This window comes from Sander lucioperca, chromosome 4, assembly GCF_008315115.2.
Source record: "Sander lucioperca isolate FBNREF2018 chromosome 4, SLUC_FBN_1.2, whole genome shotgun sequence".
NCBI classification, from domain to species: Eukaryota; Metazoa; Chordata; class Actinopteri; order Perciformes; family Percidae; genus Sander; species Sander lucioperca.
Window position 1 is genome coordinate 23,785,870 of NC_050176.1, and position 17,500 is coordinate 23,803,369.

General features: G+C 42.6%; 2 protein-coding genes and 1 long non-coding RNA gene across 5 annotated transcripts in view; 1 reads left to right on the top strand and 2 right to left on the bottom strand.

Moving 5' to 3' along the window:
- The window catches only part of LOC116059792, a 10,976-nt gene extending 5,453 nt beyond the window's left edge, over positions 1-5,523 (top strand). The window contains exons 2-3 of the long non-coding RNA XR_004107372.2: positions 2,328-2,332; positions 5,492-5,523. This is a non-coding gene — a long non-coding RNA (uncharacterized LOC116059792). The remainder of the gene's footprint in view (positions 1-2,327; positions 2,333-5,491) is intronic.
- Positions 1-17,500, bottom strand: part of LOC116048446 (VPS10 domain-containing receptor SorCS3-like) — a 1,378,075-nt gene that overhangs the window by 472,399 nt on the left and 888,176 nt on the right. The window lies entirely within an intron of this gene.
- The window catches only part of btbd3a (BTB (POZ) domain containing 3a), a 12,287-nt gene continuing 821 nt past the window's right edge, over positions 6,035-17,500 (bottom strand). The window contains exons 2-5 of one of the 3 annotated variants that reach the window (XM_031313061.1): positions 10,961-11,220; positions 9,779-9,869; positions 8,341-8,459; positions 6,035-7,169 (exon numbers count right to left, since the gene is read on the bottom strand). In XM_031313061.1, the coding sequence (XP_031168921.1) occupies positions 6,137-7,169; positions 8,341-8,459; positions 9,779-9,869; positions 10,961-11,139 (1,422 nt within the window). In that variant the 5' untranslated portion in view covers positions 11,140-11,220 and the 3' untranslated portion in view covers positions 6,035-6,136. Of the gene's footprint in view, positions 7,170-8,340; positions 8,460-9,778; positions 9,870-10,960; positions 11,246-17,500 lie in introns of all 3 variants that reach the window. The other 2 variants (XM_031313062.1, XM_031313063.1) reach the window with 2 other exon arrangements.

The window sequence follows — 17,500 nt, forward strand, 5'->3', positions numbered from 1 at the left end:
TTAGAGAGGATTTAGAGAGTAGTATGTAAGGGCGAATTTCCATTCACGCTTGATATAGTCGCTTTTTTCTTCCCTCTCGCGTGTAACGGAACCGTAACCCTACCCACGACCCTTTCCCTAAACATAACTGTGTCAAAAGGGACGGCAATAGTCCCGACCAAGCGCGTTTACTTATAGCGCTAAAGGGACGTCAATAGTCCCGACCAAGCGCGTTTACTTATAGCGCTAAAGGGACGTCAATAGTCCCGACCAAGCGCGTTTACTTGTAGCGCTAAAGGGACGGCAATAGTCCCGACCAAGCGCGTTTACTTATAGCGCTAAAGGGACGCGCCAATAGTCCCGACCAAGCGCGTTTACTTATAGCGCTAAAGGGACGCCAATAGTCCCGACCAAGGGCGTTTACTTATAGCGCTAAAGGGACGGCAATAGTCCCGACCAAGCGCGTTTACTTATAGCGCTAAAGGGACGGCAATAGTCCCGACCAAGCGCGTTTACTTATAGCGCTAAAGGGACGCGCCAATAGTCCCGACCAAGGGCGTTTACTTATAGCGCTAAAGGGACGGCAATAGTCCCGACCAAGCGCGTTTACTTATAGCGCTAAAGGGACGCCAATAGTCCCGACCAAGCGCGTTTACTTATAGCGCTAAAGGGACGCCAATAGTCCCGACCAAGCGCGTTTACTTATAGCGCTAAAGGGACGGCAATAGTCCCGACCAATCGCGTTTACTTATAGCGCTAAAGGGACGCCAATAGTCCCGACCAAGCGCGTTTACTTATAGCGCTAAAGGGACGCCAATAGTCCCGACCAAGCGCGTTTACTTATAGCGCTAAAGGGACGGCAATAGTCCCGACCAAGCGCGTTTACTTATAGCGCTAAAGGGACGCGCCAATAGTCCCGACCAAGGGCGTTTACTTATAGCGCTAAAGGGACGGCAATAGTCCCGACCAAGCGCGTTTACTTATAGCGCTAAAGGGACGCCAATAGTCCCGACCAAGCGCGTTTACTTATAGCGCTAAAGGGACGCCAATAGTCCCGACCAAGCGCGTTTACTTATAGCGCTAAAGGGACGGCAATAGTCCCGACCAAGCGCGTTTACTTATAGCGCTAAAGGGACGCCAATAGTCCCGACCAAGCGCGTTTACTTATAGCGCTAAAGGGACGCCAATAGTCCCGACCAAGCGCGTTTACTTATAGCGCTAAAGGAGACTTTTAGCGTCATTAAGAACGTCAAAGGCACCTGACCAAGCGTCCATATTGTACGAGATGGGAGTGAGAACCTGTTGTAAACATACACGCCACGTGGCGTGGTATCGCGAGAAGAAAGCTACGGTTGGGTTTAGGAAACGTGACTCGATGGACCAACCTCCCTACGCGGACTTTCGCCCGTAAACATACACGCCACTTTCCACACAAGCCAAGTGGCGTGTTTTCTGCACGCATTTTGAGCTCTCTGCGTGTACGTCTAACGCCGTATACAGCCGACGACAGTCTGCAACGTCACAGCGTAAACGTACACGCCACTTTCTGAAGCCGCGTGGCGCGTTATCGCCAGGCTACGGTTGGGTTTAGGAAACGTCACACGCGGGACGTGATCCCCGGTCTCCTGTTGTTTGACCCGTCCTTCACCCCGACCAACCTCCTTATGCAGATTTTCGCCCTTTCATACTACTCGCTACGGCGTAAATTCACACGCAATCGCAAGGTAATGTAAGTCAATGGAGGCCAAACGGCGTTGATAAACACGCTAACAAGCGAGTATGCGTCTTGATAACTTTTGGCGTGTCGTACATGAGTTCATGAGATCAGTCTGGTTTTGGAGTCGGTAGGTTTTGTATTTTGTGCGTTATACTTGTTTAGTCTGTGTTACTTTATGTTGTACATTAAAACACACGTTTAGAAAATGCATTTTAATGTCATCTGAGTGTAGTGTAGCTTGTCTACTTCAGTTGGACGATGGAATCAGTCAACAGTTTGAATACGTTTAGGTTTTTGAGAAAAAAATAGCAAAAGTTAAAATGTCAAAAAGAAATAAACTGATAATGAAAGTTGTAAAGTTGTTGTTTTAGAGAGACGTTTGTGTTTGTGTGTGGCTTCTTTCTGCGTTTACAGATTTTGGGTTTAGTGTTAATAATAACAGCTGCTGTGAAACAAAAAAATAACAACAACAACAACAACAGAGGTGTGAAGGAATGTGAGGATTCTTCAAAATGTGTCTTCACGTACTTAAGCTACGTTTACACGTGGCCGGCTATTTTCGTAAACGGACATTTCAACCTCTCCGTTTTCAAAAAGTAACATTGTGCACAGCTGTCAGTTTTCAGAAAAGTGTTCGTTTACACGTCCCCCCGTGTATATACGCCGTCAAGAGCACGCCAGACCTGTAGGTGGCGGTGTAACGAGAAGCTCGAGCCCACGTTAGCCAATCAGAATCCTGAAAATAGCAACAACAGCAACGAATCACTTCCTCTTTCTCGCTCTCTCTCTCTCGGCTGCCTAGACCTCCGTTTACGTGCAAACCTGCAAACAAAGTTTTCCAAAATCTCCACTCTGGCCGGCGGTTTTAGAAAGAATCGTAATCGTTTGCGTGTAAACAAAGTGTACAAACGAAGGGACATGTCTCAGTTTTTCAAAATAACCACGTACGTGTAAACGGGGGTATTAATAATCGCGTCTCGAAGGCTCGGCAGTAGGGCTGCACAATACATCGTTTTTTTATATCGTCATCGCGATATCAACTGGCGCAATAAACATCGTGAAAGTCACTCCGATTTTCTGCAGAAGACCAACCAGACGGCCAAACGTCGGCAGAAAAGGCAGTCGGACTGATCAGTCTCCCCGAGTTGGTCCAAAAAGTTCCTCAGAACACCGAAGAGACGAGACGTAATACGTCTCCATAACAGCAGGCGGCGCTAATCTGGATTGTCGCCCAAAACATGAAAACCGGCAGCTGATTGGACGAAGGCGTCACGTGGGTCTGGTTTCTCCAGGAAAATACCAGACTAAAATAGTTCACCGAAACGTGTTTCTGGAAACATTTGAAGAGAGAAATAGGCCGTGCAGTTGCTGAATCTGTCTTCATTTCAGATCAACAAAGGTCAGTTTAAAAGATTTTCATCAGATTTTGAGAGACTCTAGTCACGCTCATCCTGCTCCCCGTTTCCTGGTTAGCTCTCCACCAATCAGATGGCTCGTTTGAGTCCGACTGCCAACAGTGCCCGAACACTGCTCGAGTCACTGACCTCGCCACACTGTCCGACGGCCGATTATTGGCTCGGTGTGCGGTAGGCTTCAGTTGAAAGAGAATATCAGCAGAAAACTGCACTTTAAAATGTAGCTTTGATTCTTCTTTTCGTTGTACACAGAGTACACTTTAATATATCTGTTTATTTATCACAAGTTTAGGGATGTAACGATTACCGGTGTAACGGCAAACCACGATGAAAAAATGTTGACGATAACAATTACCGTTTTCATTTAAAATATAATTTTCATCACGGTGCGTTTAATCATTCCCAGCTTCATCCGAGTGTCTTGAAGTTGCCGTGCGGGCGCACTGCGTAGCCTCCAACGTGCGTTTCTAAAAGTACTGGAAATGTTCCTGACAAATAAGCTTGTTTACACGATGATGTCAAAAGTTGCACTTTTGGTAAGGTTTTGCCTATATTTTTGTAATAAAATAACACCGTTAACACTTTTTGAAAGTATTTCAGCTTGCGTAGGCCTATCAGCAGTGGTGTATTCTACGTGATACGCAGGTATACGCAGTATATACCAACTTAGAAAGCTCCAGGATTTCCATATACCCACTTAAAAATGCCCAAAGACACGCAACGACATACTTTCCATTATAGTTTTGATATATTTTGAATTGTCATCTGTGTTTTTCTCCTTTACATAGGCTAAATAAAGGGATTTTCACTGTAAATTGGTGCATAAAATAGTCCCTCCAGAAAAACGTGATTATGTGATCTCATAATTCAATGCATAATCAGCCAAAGTTTTTTGGCAAGTTTTTTTTCAAATACGCCGCACTTTCGCCGCATAAATTGCCAATTTCTGCGCAAAATATGCGGGGCTTGCATGATTTCATAATCCCCGCATTTTCGTTGCAAAAAAGCCACACATATATCTTAGCAGAAAGTTGAAAAATGTTGCGTTTACTTCACACGAGAGCAGCCGTTTTCCCCTGTTGCCATGGGAACGTTATGAAGTGATGTAATTACGCGACGTGAACATCATCGAAAAGCTGCAAACCCCGCGATGAAGCCACAGTTTTTGCAAGTTCCCGCAATCTCATCGCATTAAAATTGCATAAATATCCCGCATATTCCATCACATTTTTTAAGAAAATGTGCCGCATAATCAAGGATTTTTGCTCAAAACAATCACAACAAAAATCTCCTCATTTTTCTGGAAGGACTGATTGAAGTGTATCCGAATACAGGAAATGAAGTCTTTGATGCTCAAAACTTCCCTGGGGGAGGACACCCAGACACCCCACTATGATATGCCCCTCCTCCCCCAAATGCAGATTCTGGCCAATATACAGTACAGTATATCCACTATATTACATTAGACTACACCGCTGCCTATCAGTGCTTTCTGAACATATTGAACACACATAAATACTGCGATAACACCGAACACCATGACAATTTTGGTCACTATAACCGCGACGTGAAATTTTCATACCGTTACATTCCTACGCAAGTTATATCGCCATATTCAACAACGTTATCGCATATTTTCCTCATATTGTGCAGCCCTACTCAGCAGTAATTTCCGGAGTCCGTCTCTCCTCAAACAGCTTCCTGAGAACTCGTCTCAACACTTCTTTTTTTTTTTTAAAGATAAAAGTCCACGTGGTGGCAGTAGGGTTGCAAAGGGGCGGAAAACTTTCAGCTAAATTTCCGGAAACTTTCCATGGAAAAGTTTAGCTGAGGAATTTTGGAAACTTTCATGGGAATTAATGGGAATAAATGGGATATTTTTAATATTGCTTTCCATGGAAAGTTTAGCTGGGGAATTTTGGAAACATTCCAATTTGGAAACTTTCATGGGAATTAACGGGAATAAACAGGAATTAACGGGATATTTTTAATATTGCTTTGGAAACATTCCAATTTTGATTTAATATGGTTAGTGGACTATACAATTAACACACATAGGTTAATAACAGCAATGGGTTATGTATTCCCCACCCCCCCCAAAAAAAAAAAAAAAAACTCCCGTATTTTTAAAAACTAAATTTTGGCCAGTATGTACCATGTCAGCATGTCATTGACAAATATAGGGAGGACATTCAACTGAAGTTGCATTGTTAATTTTTCCAACTACATTTAAGTTATAGACTAACAGTATTATAACAAGCAATATTTAAAATATCCAGTTTATTCCCATTAATTCCCGTAAATTCCCATTAATTCCCATGGAAAGTTTCCAAATTTGAATTATATATATATATATATATATATATATATATATATATAGAGAGAGAGAGAGAGAGAGAGAGAGAGAGAGAGAGTATTTTGCAACCCTAGGTGGCAGTGAAGCAGGAATGCTTGATGGTGTTTTTTGCCCCCAACTGCTCCTTCCAGGCAGCTCTGCGACCGCTGCCTTCAAGGCACCTAACCCTAACCATAACCATAACCATAACCAGTAGGGTTGGGCATCGAGAACCAATTCCTACTTGGAATCGTTTCTTTATTGGAATCGTTTGGAAGATTTGGTTTCAAATCTGATCGTGGGTTCCAAAATTAAAATGCGCAAGTTTTGGGTTCCGTAGCGGCCAGGCGCTTGTTGTGTTGCAGCCATGGAGCACAGTAAGCTGCGCTCTAGTGTCGCTTTATTTTACGTTGAAAAAGCCCGGAAAAACTGCAACCCACCATTGAATCAAAATCAAACTTTCCTCTTATTTGTGAAAATAGGCATGGGACCCGTTTCAACTCCACCCCTCAAAGAATCGGAATCGATAAGAACCGGAATCGGAATCAGAATTAGTAAAATCCAAACGATGCCCAACCCTAATAACCAGTGCCTAATCCTAGCGTCTTCCAGGCAGCGCTGCCTGGACGGCGCCGTTGGGGGGCTTAAAAACACAGATAAACAGCAGGAATCTCTCGCGGCGTGCGTCTCTCAGGCGTAGAAGATGAGTTCGGGGATCTGGCCTCCCTGCACGCCGGTGCCGTTGGTGCTGTCCGACGAGCACTGGAACTGGAAGGTCACTTTCCCGCACTGCACCTCCGTCATTCCCTCCTGGCCGAAGTAGCTGAGCTCGTTGCCGTCCAGCACCACGCTGGCGGTGTAGAAGGTGTCGGGCTCGATCTGCACCGGGTAGTCGAAGGACACGGGGAACGTGCTGCTGGAGCCATCCGAGAAGTACTTGATGATGCGTTGCGCCATTGACACGCCCTGGCGCTTCAGCTCGATCTTGGCGCTGTACTCGGCGGAACCGCAGCTGGAGCCGTACAGGCCGAAGCCGGCGATGAAGACGCGCTTGTCCACGGCGAACTGGATGCTGTCGCAGCGGCCGCGGTAGCGCCACTGGTTGCTCCGGTAGGCGCACGACTGGAAACGGTGGCAGCGCTGTGGCGCCAGGCCTTTGCGAGGTTTGGTGCAGAACAGGAGTTCGGGCTTGTTGGCAGCAGTGTACCACAGGAAGATGTCGTTGGTCTCGTTGAGCGTGAGGACACCAGACTGCGCCGCCCCGTTGGCGAAGTCCTCTAGCAGCATGGTGGGGATGCGGATCAGGTAGATGGCCTTGCCGAGCGCCAGGCGCTTGTTCTCGATCGTAGGCGCCAGGTCTTGCCGCTGGCATTCGGCCTCCGCCCAGCTCAGCGCGGCCTCGAACACCACCATCTCTTTGGCGTTGAGCGTCTCGCGGCGTAGGATGCTCTCCAGCGTCTGCGCGTCGATGTCGCAGAAGCCCTCGGAGCGCAGGGCGAGCTCGGCCTGGGCGTCGATCACCTCCCAGCAGCGCTGCGTCAGGTCAGGCTCCTCAAACAGGCAGCTCTGCGACAGCAGAACGCAGGCGTTCTTGGCGCTCAGGCTCGTCTCCAGGAAGTTGACGCAGGCCCGGGCCAGGTGAGGCACGATGTACTTCTTAGCGGCGTAGAGGGTGGCGAGCACGGTGTCGGCGCACAGGTCGATCTCGTCACAGTAGATGTACCTGGAAGATAGAGGGCGGGATTAGTGCCTTCACTTCAGAAACGTACATTCAAGATTTCAAGATCAAGCAGCACTAGGACCCTAAATCATTGTTTCTCAAATGGGGGTACGTGTCCCTCTAGGGGTACTCTGGAGGACTGCAGGGAGTGGAGGACTGCAGGGGGCACGTGTCCCCCTAGGGGTACTCTGGAGGACTGCAGGGGGCACGTGTCCGCCTAGGGTTACTTTGGAGGACTGCAGGGGGTACGAGTCCCCTAGGGGTACTTCGGAGGACTGCAGGGGGTACGAGTCCGCCTAGGGGTACTTTGGAGGACTGCAGGGGGTAAGTGTCCCCCTAGGGGTACTTTGGAGGACTGCAGGGGGTACGTGTCCCCCTAGGGGTACTCTGGAGGACTGCAGGGGGTAAGTGTCCCCCTAGGGGTACTTGCAGAGGGTCCGTGTCCCCCTAGGGGTACTTTGGAGGACTGCAGAGGGTCCGTGTCCCCCTAGGGGTACTTTGGAGGACTGCAGAGGGTACGTGTCCCCCTAGGGGTACTCTGGAGGACTGCAGGGGGTACGTGTCCCCCTAGGGGTACTTTGGAGGACTGCAGAGGGTCCGTGTCCCCCTAGGGGTACTCTGGAGGACTGCAGGTGGCTTGTTTGTTTTGACCTATTCTTGCCTTTCTTCCTTACTTTCTTCTACTGTCTTTTTTTCTTCAAAGTTTGTCTCTTTTTTAGAAGTTTGACCATTATTTGTATTTTTTGTAACTTTTGTCGCCCTAGTGTTGCCTTCCTTCTTTCTACGGTCTCTTTTTTCCAAGTTTTTGTTACTATTTTCAACCTATTCCTGCCTTTCTTCTTTCTTTCTCTCGTCTTTTTCTAAGTTGTTGTCTCCTTTTTCCATCATCATCTAAATGTTTTCCAGGTCCAAGGCTGTTGTTTAGTAAATCTATCGCTGACATCGCTGTATTCTTCTTCTTTATAGAGACTTTAGTTTTTCTACCAAAAATTATTCACGCTGCTTAGGGGGTACATAACTTAAAAAAACTGTTCAAAGAGGGGACATTATTGAAAAAATGTTGAGAACCACTGCTCCAAGTCACTCTCACTGCCCGCTCCACCCGCTGACGTCACTTCCTCAACGCACCTGACTATAGACTAATAAACACTGAAGGAATCGGAGGCTGACGTACTTCAACATGGCCAGGAACGAAGGAGGCTCCACGTCAGGGATCCGGATCTCTTCCTGGTCCTCGGCCAGTTCTCCGTAAAACATGGCGTGGAACACGGAGCTGCCGACAGCCAGGACGTACTGACAGAGCAGAGGAACAACATCAGAGACAAGAACTCCACTTACAGCGGGTTCAAAACATCATACGAGGCTCACTCACATGTTACATTTCATTTCTGGATGTACCTGCGCAATGCACAATTAGATATTTAGTTCCTGGCCTGATTTGTTATGACTGAAATGTATTTATTTTTAATACAGATGCACGATAGATCAGCAATCACATCGGTATCGGCTGATTTTCAGCCAGTTTTCAGCCTCTTTGCCAAGAAGAAAAACCTTCTTTGATTAAACTTTTGTCTGGGATGTTGGAGAGCAGCAGCTGCACAGAGTCCCAACCTTTCAAATGCACCTCTGGCTACATCCACACGGCTACGCTTGGGTTTAAAAACAAACATCTTTTTGCTACGTTTACGCCTCGCGTCCACACTACTACGGCGTCTCAGAGCCTCGAAGCAGGGACGTTTAGAGGCTCTGAGAACAGACACAAAACAGACACACAAGACACACAAAAAGAGACACACAAGACACACAAAACACACAAAAAAGACACAAGACACAAAAAAGACACACAAGACACACAAAAGGACACAAGACACAAAACACACAAAAAAGCCACAAAACACACAAAGAAGACACAAAACACACAAAAAAGACACAAAACACACAAAGACACACAAAAAGACACAAAACACACAAAAAGACACAAAAACAAACACACAGAGTATTTCCATCCAGAGGAGTAGAGGGGAAACTACTCTGAGCTGTGTTTTCAAGGTGTAGTGCAGGGAAATATGATCCGCCGTGAGCACGCTGGATTTTACTTTGAAAATTAACCAGATTTTTATTTTGTTTCTGTGCTCGACTTCCTGTCCTCCACTATCTGCCGTGTGCTGAGTCGCTGCGGAGCTCTCCGGCGTCCGGCAACAATAGAAGCTCTGGTATCTGCTCCGGAGGGCTGGGACCGCCGGAGCTGATACTATTATATACTACTATATAGAGCTGGGACGGAGTCGGGATGCAGACGTTCTGCAGTCAGTGGAAATACACACACTGACTTTAATGGAAACCTAATGACTCCGGAGACGTTCCGGAGACGTTCTGCATCCAGTGGAAATTGCCGGTTAGTCTGGACGGATCTTGTGTGTCTCCAAATGCAACTTAACAACTAAACCGTGGTGGTGTAGACGCCGCCTCGGGCCAGCAAGCCAAGGAGCATGTGTGTGTGTGTGTGTGTGTGTGTGTGTGTGTGTGTGTGTGTGTATGTGTGTGTGTGTGTGTGTCTGTATGTGTCTGTGTGTGTGTGTGTGTGTGTGTGTGTGTGTGTGTGCGCGCGTTACCTTGTGTCCCGGTACTCGCTGCGTCCCGCCAGGCGGCCCGACCACGAAGTGAACATCTGCCATCATCTCATTGTTGAACATGACTGAATTCCTGCAAGGACACGACATCCATGAGCGTTTACTCGTACACGTAAACACAAAGAAACATCCTTGTATTTACAAACTGGCACATTTAAGGCCGTCCTACTCAGGATCTTCTTTTTAGATTATTTTTGGGGCATTTTTCCCCTTTGTTTGATAGAGACAGTGGATAGACGGGACATGTGGGAGAGAGATGGGGGACAACACGCAGCAAAGGGCCGCAGGTCAGATTCAAACCCGCGCCGCTGCAAAGGACTCAGCCTACACACGGCGCACGCTCTGACTGGGCGAGCTAGAGGCCGCCCCGCACTCAGGATCTTCTGACCGACCATAATTCTTTTTTTATACCCAACAGTAGTCACGTTTCCATCAAAGTATTTTTATGCGCATTTTGAAGTATCGCAATGGAAAATGTTGATGGAAAAGGAAAAATTCGGAAAACTTTCTCAAATTCGCAAACAAGTTTTTACGCTGGGGCGCCTGGGTAGCTCACCTGGTGGAGCGTGCGCAGTGTGCAGAGGGTTTGTCCTCAACGCAGCGGTCGCAGGTTCGATTTCGACCTGCAGGCCTTTGTTGGACGTCAGAGTACGGGCTTATCTGCTAACGTTAGCTACCGACCCTACCTTGAAACCATCCAGAAAATAGACGGTACCGTAGGGTGATTTAACGTCACCGCTCATTTTACACACAGTTTAACAACAAAACTAAACGCTGAGTGAACATTACTAGCTACGTTTTTCATGTTGGTTTGGAGCGGTGCGCACCCCCACTAACCTGGAAAACGGTTTTAAAATCAGTAACGTTACTACAGCGTGTCAGAGGAATACACACAGACTCCTGCAGCGGCGAGTCAGAGGCAAAGGTGTTTGAAATAATCGATTATGGCCCGGCCGATTATCGATGCAGCATCGTCCACGTCCACGTCTACGATTCAATGCATCGATTATTTGATTAATTTCAACACCTCTATTGCTTACCGGGTTTTTAGTTCGGCCCGCTGGCCCTCGAGTTTGACACGTGCTCTACACGGACCTTGCGTCAGACTTTCAGGTGCGAAAACGCCCTTAGTTCGTTAGTTAGTAATAGTTAGTCCCCACTGACCTCTCCCGGAGGGTGGGGTACAGGCCCTGCCAGTTGCAGCAGCCCTGCGCGGCTGCGGTGTTAGTGTTGTTGTTGTTGGCGAGGTTCTGCTGTTGGTACTGCTCCTGGATGGAGGAGGCTGTGCTGCTCGCTGAGGCGGAGGGGACCAGCTTCTTGGTGGGATACAGCTCTGCAGCCATTATCTTACAGTCAGACGGCAGGCCGGGTCATGGCAGCTCCGGGGCCGGTGGACTCAACGGCTGCTGTCGGACAGGCGGAGTCTGGAGAGCGCTGTTGGGAAATAGACTTTGTTATTTTATTTTTCATTTTCTTTAAGGCAAGGCAATTTTTTTTTTTTTAAATATAGCATGGTTCATAAGTGCAATTCAAAAGTGCTTTACATAGGCATACACATACAAAGCAAATAATTTATTTGTAATCATTATCAAAATTTCAAAAAAGATTTTCCCGGGGGAAATTTTCCCCCATTCACGTGAATGTACGTTATGTTCAAATTTGACGAATTCATACATTTTCAACTGCTTTCTACTCATTCATACGTTCACCGAGAAACTCCATTCAAACTTCAAAACGTTCTGCATCTTTCATACATTCAGGGTAAGATTCGACTTTCAAATCCCATTAATACTTTTTAAAATATTCAACCTTGTTTGAGGCGCTACAAATAATGCCTTTCTGACATTTTTACATTAGATTGCATTGGATGGAATGCTCAGACTCAGAGTTGGGGGGAGTGAAGAGCAGCAGAAGAGAAATCCTCTTTACTTTGCTCTACCAGCCAGTCGGTCATCGTTCTGGAGCGGTGTACTGGTCTGGCCCACCTGAGATCAAACTAGGGGCACTTTCTACTTCTACTCCGCTACATTTCAGAGAGAAATATTGGACTTTTTACTCCTCTACATTCATCTGTTACAGCTTTAGTTACTAGTTACTTTAGTTACTCCACTACATTCATCTGTTACAGCTTTACTTACTAGTTACTTTAGTTACTAGTTACTTTAGTTACTCCGCTACATTCATCTGTTACAGCTTTAGTTACTAGTTACTTTAGTTACTAGTTACTTTAGTTACTCCGCTACATTCATCTGTTACAGCTTTACTTACTAGTTACTTTAGTTACTAGTTGCTTTAGTTACTCCACTACATTCATCTGTTACAGCTTTAGTTACTAGTTACTTTAGTTACTAGTTACTTTAGTTACTCCGCTACATTCATCTGTTACAGCTTTAGTTACTAGTTACTTTAGTTACTCCACTACATTCATCTGTTACAGCTTTAGTTACTAGTTACTTTAGTTACTCCACTACATTCATCTGTTACAGCTTCAGTTACTAGTTACTTTAGTTACTAGTTACTTTAGTTACTCCACTACATTCATCTGTTACAGCTTTAGTTACTAGTTACTTTAGTTACTCCACTACATTCATCTGTTACAGCTTTACTTACTAGTTACTTTAGTTACTAGTTGCTTTAGTTACTCCGCTACATTCATCTGTTACAGCTTTAGTTACTAGTTACTTTAGTTACTAGTTACTTTAGTTACTCCGCTACATTCATCTGTTACAGCTTTACTTACTAGTTACTTTAGTTACTAGTTGCTTTAGTTACTCCACTACATTCATCTGTTACAGCTTTAGTTACTAGTTACTTTAGTTACTAGTTACTTTAGTTACTCCGCTACATTCATCTGTTACAGCTTTAGTTACTAGTTACTTTAGTTACTCCACTACATTCATCTGTTACAGCTTTAGTTACTAGTTACTTTAGTTACTCCACTACATTCATCTGTTACAGCTTTAGTTACTAGTTACTTTAGTTACTCCGCTACATTCATCTGTTACAGCTTTAGTTACTAGTTACTTTAGTTACTAGTTACTTTAGTTACTCCGCTACATTCATCTGTTACAGCTTTAGTTACTAGTTACTTTAGTTACTCCACTACATTCATCTGTTACAGCTTTACTTACTAGTTACTTTAGTTACTAGTTGCTTTAGTTACTCCGCTACATTCATCTGTTACAGCTTTACTTACTAGTTACTTTAGTTACTAGTTACTTTAGTTACTCCGCTACATTCATCTGTTACAGCTTTAGTTACTAGTTACTTTAGTTACTAGTTGCTTTAGTTACTCCGCTACATTCATCTGTTACAGCTTTAGTTACTAGTTACTTTAGTTACTAGTTACTTTAGTTACTCCGCTACATTCATCTGTTACAGCTTTACTTACTAGTTACTTTAGTTACTAGTTGCTTTAGTTACTCCACTACATTCATCTGTTACAGCTTTAGTTACTAGTTACTTTAGTTACTAGTTACTTTAGTTACTCCGCTACATTCATCTGTTACAGCTTTACTTACTAGTTACTTTAGTTACTAGTTGCTTTAGTTACTCCACTACATTCATCTGTTACAGCTTTAGTTACTAGTTACTTTAGTTACTAGTTACTTTAGTTACTCCGCTACATTCATCTGTTACAGCTTTAGTTACTAGTTACTTTAGTTACTAGTTGCTTTAGTTACTCCGCTACATTCATCTGTTACAGCTTTAGTTACTAGTTACTTTAGTTACTAGTTACTTTAGTTACTCCGCTACATTCATCTGTTACAGCTTTACTTACTAGTTACTTTAGTTACTAGTTGCTTTAGTTACTCCACTACATTCATCTGTTACAGCTTTAGTTACTAGTTACTTTAGTTACTAGTTACTTTAGTTACTCCGCTACATTCATCTGTTACAGCTTTACTTACTAGTTACTTTAGTTACTAGTTGCTTTAGTTACTCCACTACATTCATCTGTTACAGCTTTAGTTACTAGTTACTTTAGTTACTAGTTACTTTAGTTACTCCGCTACATTCATCTGTTACAGCTTTACTTACTAGTTACTTTAGTTACTAGTTGCTTTAGTTACTCCACTACATTCATCTGTTACAGCTTTAGTTACTAGTTACTTTAGTTACTAGTTACTTTAGTTACTCCGCTACATTCATCTGTTACAGCTTTAGTTACTAGTTACTTTAGTTACTAGTTGCTTTAGTTACTCCGCTACATTCATCTGTTACAGCTTTAGTTACTAGTTACTTTAGTTACTAGTTACTTTAGTTACTCCGCTACATTCATCTGTTACAGCTTTACTTACTAGTTACTTTAGTTACTAGTTGCTTTAGTTACTCCACTACATTCATCTGTTACAGCTTTAGTTACTAGTTACTTTAGTTACTAGTTACTTTAGTTACTCCGCTACATTCATCTGTTACAGCTTTACTTACTAGTTACTTTAGTTACTAGTTGCTTTAGTTACTCCACTACATTCATCTGTTACAGCTTTAGTTACTAGTTACTTTAGTTACTAGTTACTTTAGTTACTCCGCTACATTCATCTGTTACAGCTTTACTTACTAGTTACTTTAGTTACTAGTTGCTTTAGTTACTCCACTACATTCATCTGTTACAGCTTTAGTTACTAGTTACTTTAGTTACTAGTTACTTTAGTTACTCCGCTACATTCATCTGTTACAGCTTTACTTACTAGTTACTTTAGTTACTAGTTACTTTAGTTACTAGTTACTTTAGTTACTCCGCTACATTCATCTGTTACAGCTTTAGTTACTAGTTACTTTAGTTACTAGTTACTTTAGTTACTCCGCTACATTCATCTGTTACAGCTTTACTTACTAGTTACTTTAGTTACTAGTTGCTTTAGTTACTCCACTACATTCATCTGTTACAGCTTTAGTTACTAGTTACTTTAGTTACTAGTTACTTTAGTTACTCCGCTACATTCATCTGTTACAGCTTTACTTACTAGTTACTTTAGTTACTAGTTGCTTTAGTTACTCCACTACATTCATCTGTTACAGCTTTAGTTACTAGTTACTTTAGTTACTAGTTACTTTAGTTACTCCGCTACATTCATCTGTTACAGCTTTACTTACTAGTTACTTTAGTTACTAGTTGCTTTAGTTACTCCACTACATTCATCTGTTACAGCTTTAGTTACTAGTTACTTTAGTTACTAGTTACTTTAGTTACTCCGCTACATTCATCTGTTACAGCTTTACTTACTAGTTACTTTAGTTACTAGTTGCTTTAGTTACTCCACTACATTCATCTGTTACAGCTTTAGTTACTAGTTACTTTAGTTACTAGTTACTTTAGTTACTCCGCTACATTCATCTGTTACAGCTTTACTTACTAGTTACTTTAGTTACTAGTTGCTTTAGTTACTCCGCTACATTCATCTGTTACAGCTTTAGTTACTAGTTACTTTAGTTACTAGTTACTTTAGTTACTCCGCTACATTCATCTGTTACAGCTTTACTTACTAGTTACTTTAGTTACTAGTTGCTTTAGTTACTCCACTACATTCATCTGTTACAGCTTTAGTTACTAGTTACTTTAGTTACTAGTTACTTTAGTTACTCCGCTACATTCATCTGTTACAGCTTTACTTACTAGTTACTTTAGTTACTAGTTGCTTTAGTTACTCCACTACATTCATCTGTTACAGCTTTAGTTACTAGTTACTTTAGTTACTAGTTACTTTAGTTACTCCGCTACATTCATCTGTTACAGCTTTACTTACTAGTTACTTTAGTTACTAGTTGCTTTAGTTACTCCACTACATTCATCTGTTACAGCTTTAGTTACTAGTTACTTTAGTTACTAGTTACTTTAGTTACTCCGCTACATTCATCTGTTACAGCTTTAGTTACTAGTTACTTTAGTTACTAGTTGCTTTAGTTACTCCGCTACATTCATCTGTTACAGCTTTAGTTACTAGTTACTTTAGTTACTAGTTACTTTAGTTACTCCGCTACATTCATCTGTTACAGCTTTACTTACTAGTTACTTTAGTTACTAGTTGCTTTAGTTACTCCACTACATTCATCTGTTACAGCTTTAGTTACTAGTTACTTTAGTTACTAGTTACTTTAGTTACTCCGCTACATTCATCTGTTACAGCTTTACTTACTAGTTACTTTAGTTACTAGTTGCTTTAGTTACTCCACTACATTCATCTGTTACAGCTTTAGTTACTAGTTACTAGTTACTTTAGTTACTCCGCTACATTCATCTGTTACAGCTTTACTTACTAGTTACTTTAGTTACTAGTTGCTTTAGTTACTCCGCTACATTCATCTGTTACAGCTTTAGTTACTAGTTACTTTAGTTACTAGTTACTTTAGTTACTCCGCTACATTCATCTGTTACAGCTTTACTTACTAGTTACTTTAGTTACTAGTTACTTTAGTTACTAGTTACTTTAGTTACTCCGCTACATTCATCTGTTACAGCTTTAGTTACTAGTTACTTTAGTTACTAGTTACTTTAGTTACTCCGCTACATTCATCTGTTACAGCTTTACTTACTAGTTACTTTAGTTACTAGTTACTTTAGTTACTAGTTACTTTAGTTACTCCACTACATTCATCTGTTACAGCTTTACTTACTAGTTACTTTAGTTACTAGTTACTTTAGTTACTCCACTACATTCATCTGTTACAGCTTTAGTTACTAGTTACTTTAGTTACTCCACTACATTCATCTGTTACAGCTTCAGTTACTAGTTACTTTAGTTACTAGTTACTTTAGTTACTAGTTACTTTAGTTACTCCGCTACATTCATCTGTTACAGCTTTAGTTACTAGTTACTTTAGTTACTCCACTACATTCATCTGTTACAGCTTCAGTTACTAGTTACTTTAGTTACTAGTTACTTTAGTTACTAGTTACTTTAGTTACTCCGCTACATTCATCTGTTACAGCTTTAGTTACTAGTTACTTTAGTTACTCCACTACATTCATCTGTTACAGCTTTAGTTACTAGTTACTTTAGTTACTAGTTACTTTATACAACGACAGTGGGCACAACTGAAGCCACGTGTAACTCCAGTCTGCACAGCAGCAGTTCACGTGAACCAAACTCTAGTTTGTTTTTTCATTGCTTGAACACAGTTTTTAAAACTCTACACACTTCTCCGATGACTTCAACCACAACATTCACAACACTGTGGATTCACAGCACTTCAAACACTTCAAAATGCTAACACACAGCTGTCGAGACTGTTAACCACACATTCAGAACACAATGGATTTCATTCTGGTGTAAACACTGCTGATTGCAATATTAAATGAAAGACGTCTTCAGACACAACAAGGTCCACAACCAGAACTGCATCCAGGACCTCAAGCTGGTGAGGCTCTGGTTTTTACCACCTGTAATCAGTGGTGAAATGTAACTAAGTACATGTACTCCAGTACTGTACTTCAGTCCAAATGTTGAGGTACTTGTACTTTACTTGTAGTCTTTTCTTTTCATGCCACTTTCTACTTCTACTCCGCTACATTTCAGAGAGAAATATTGGACCTATTACTCCACTACATTCATCTGTTACAGCTTTAGTTACTAGTTACTTTAGTTACTAGTTACTCCACTACATTCATCTGTTACAGCTTTAGTTACTAGTTACTTTATATATTAAGATTCCAGCAACACACACACACACACACACACACACACACACACACACACACACACA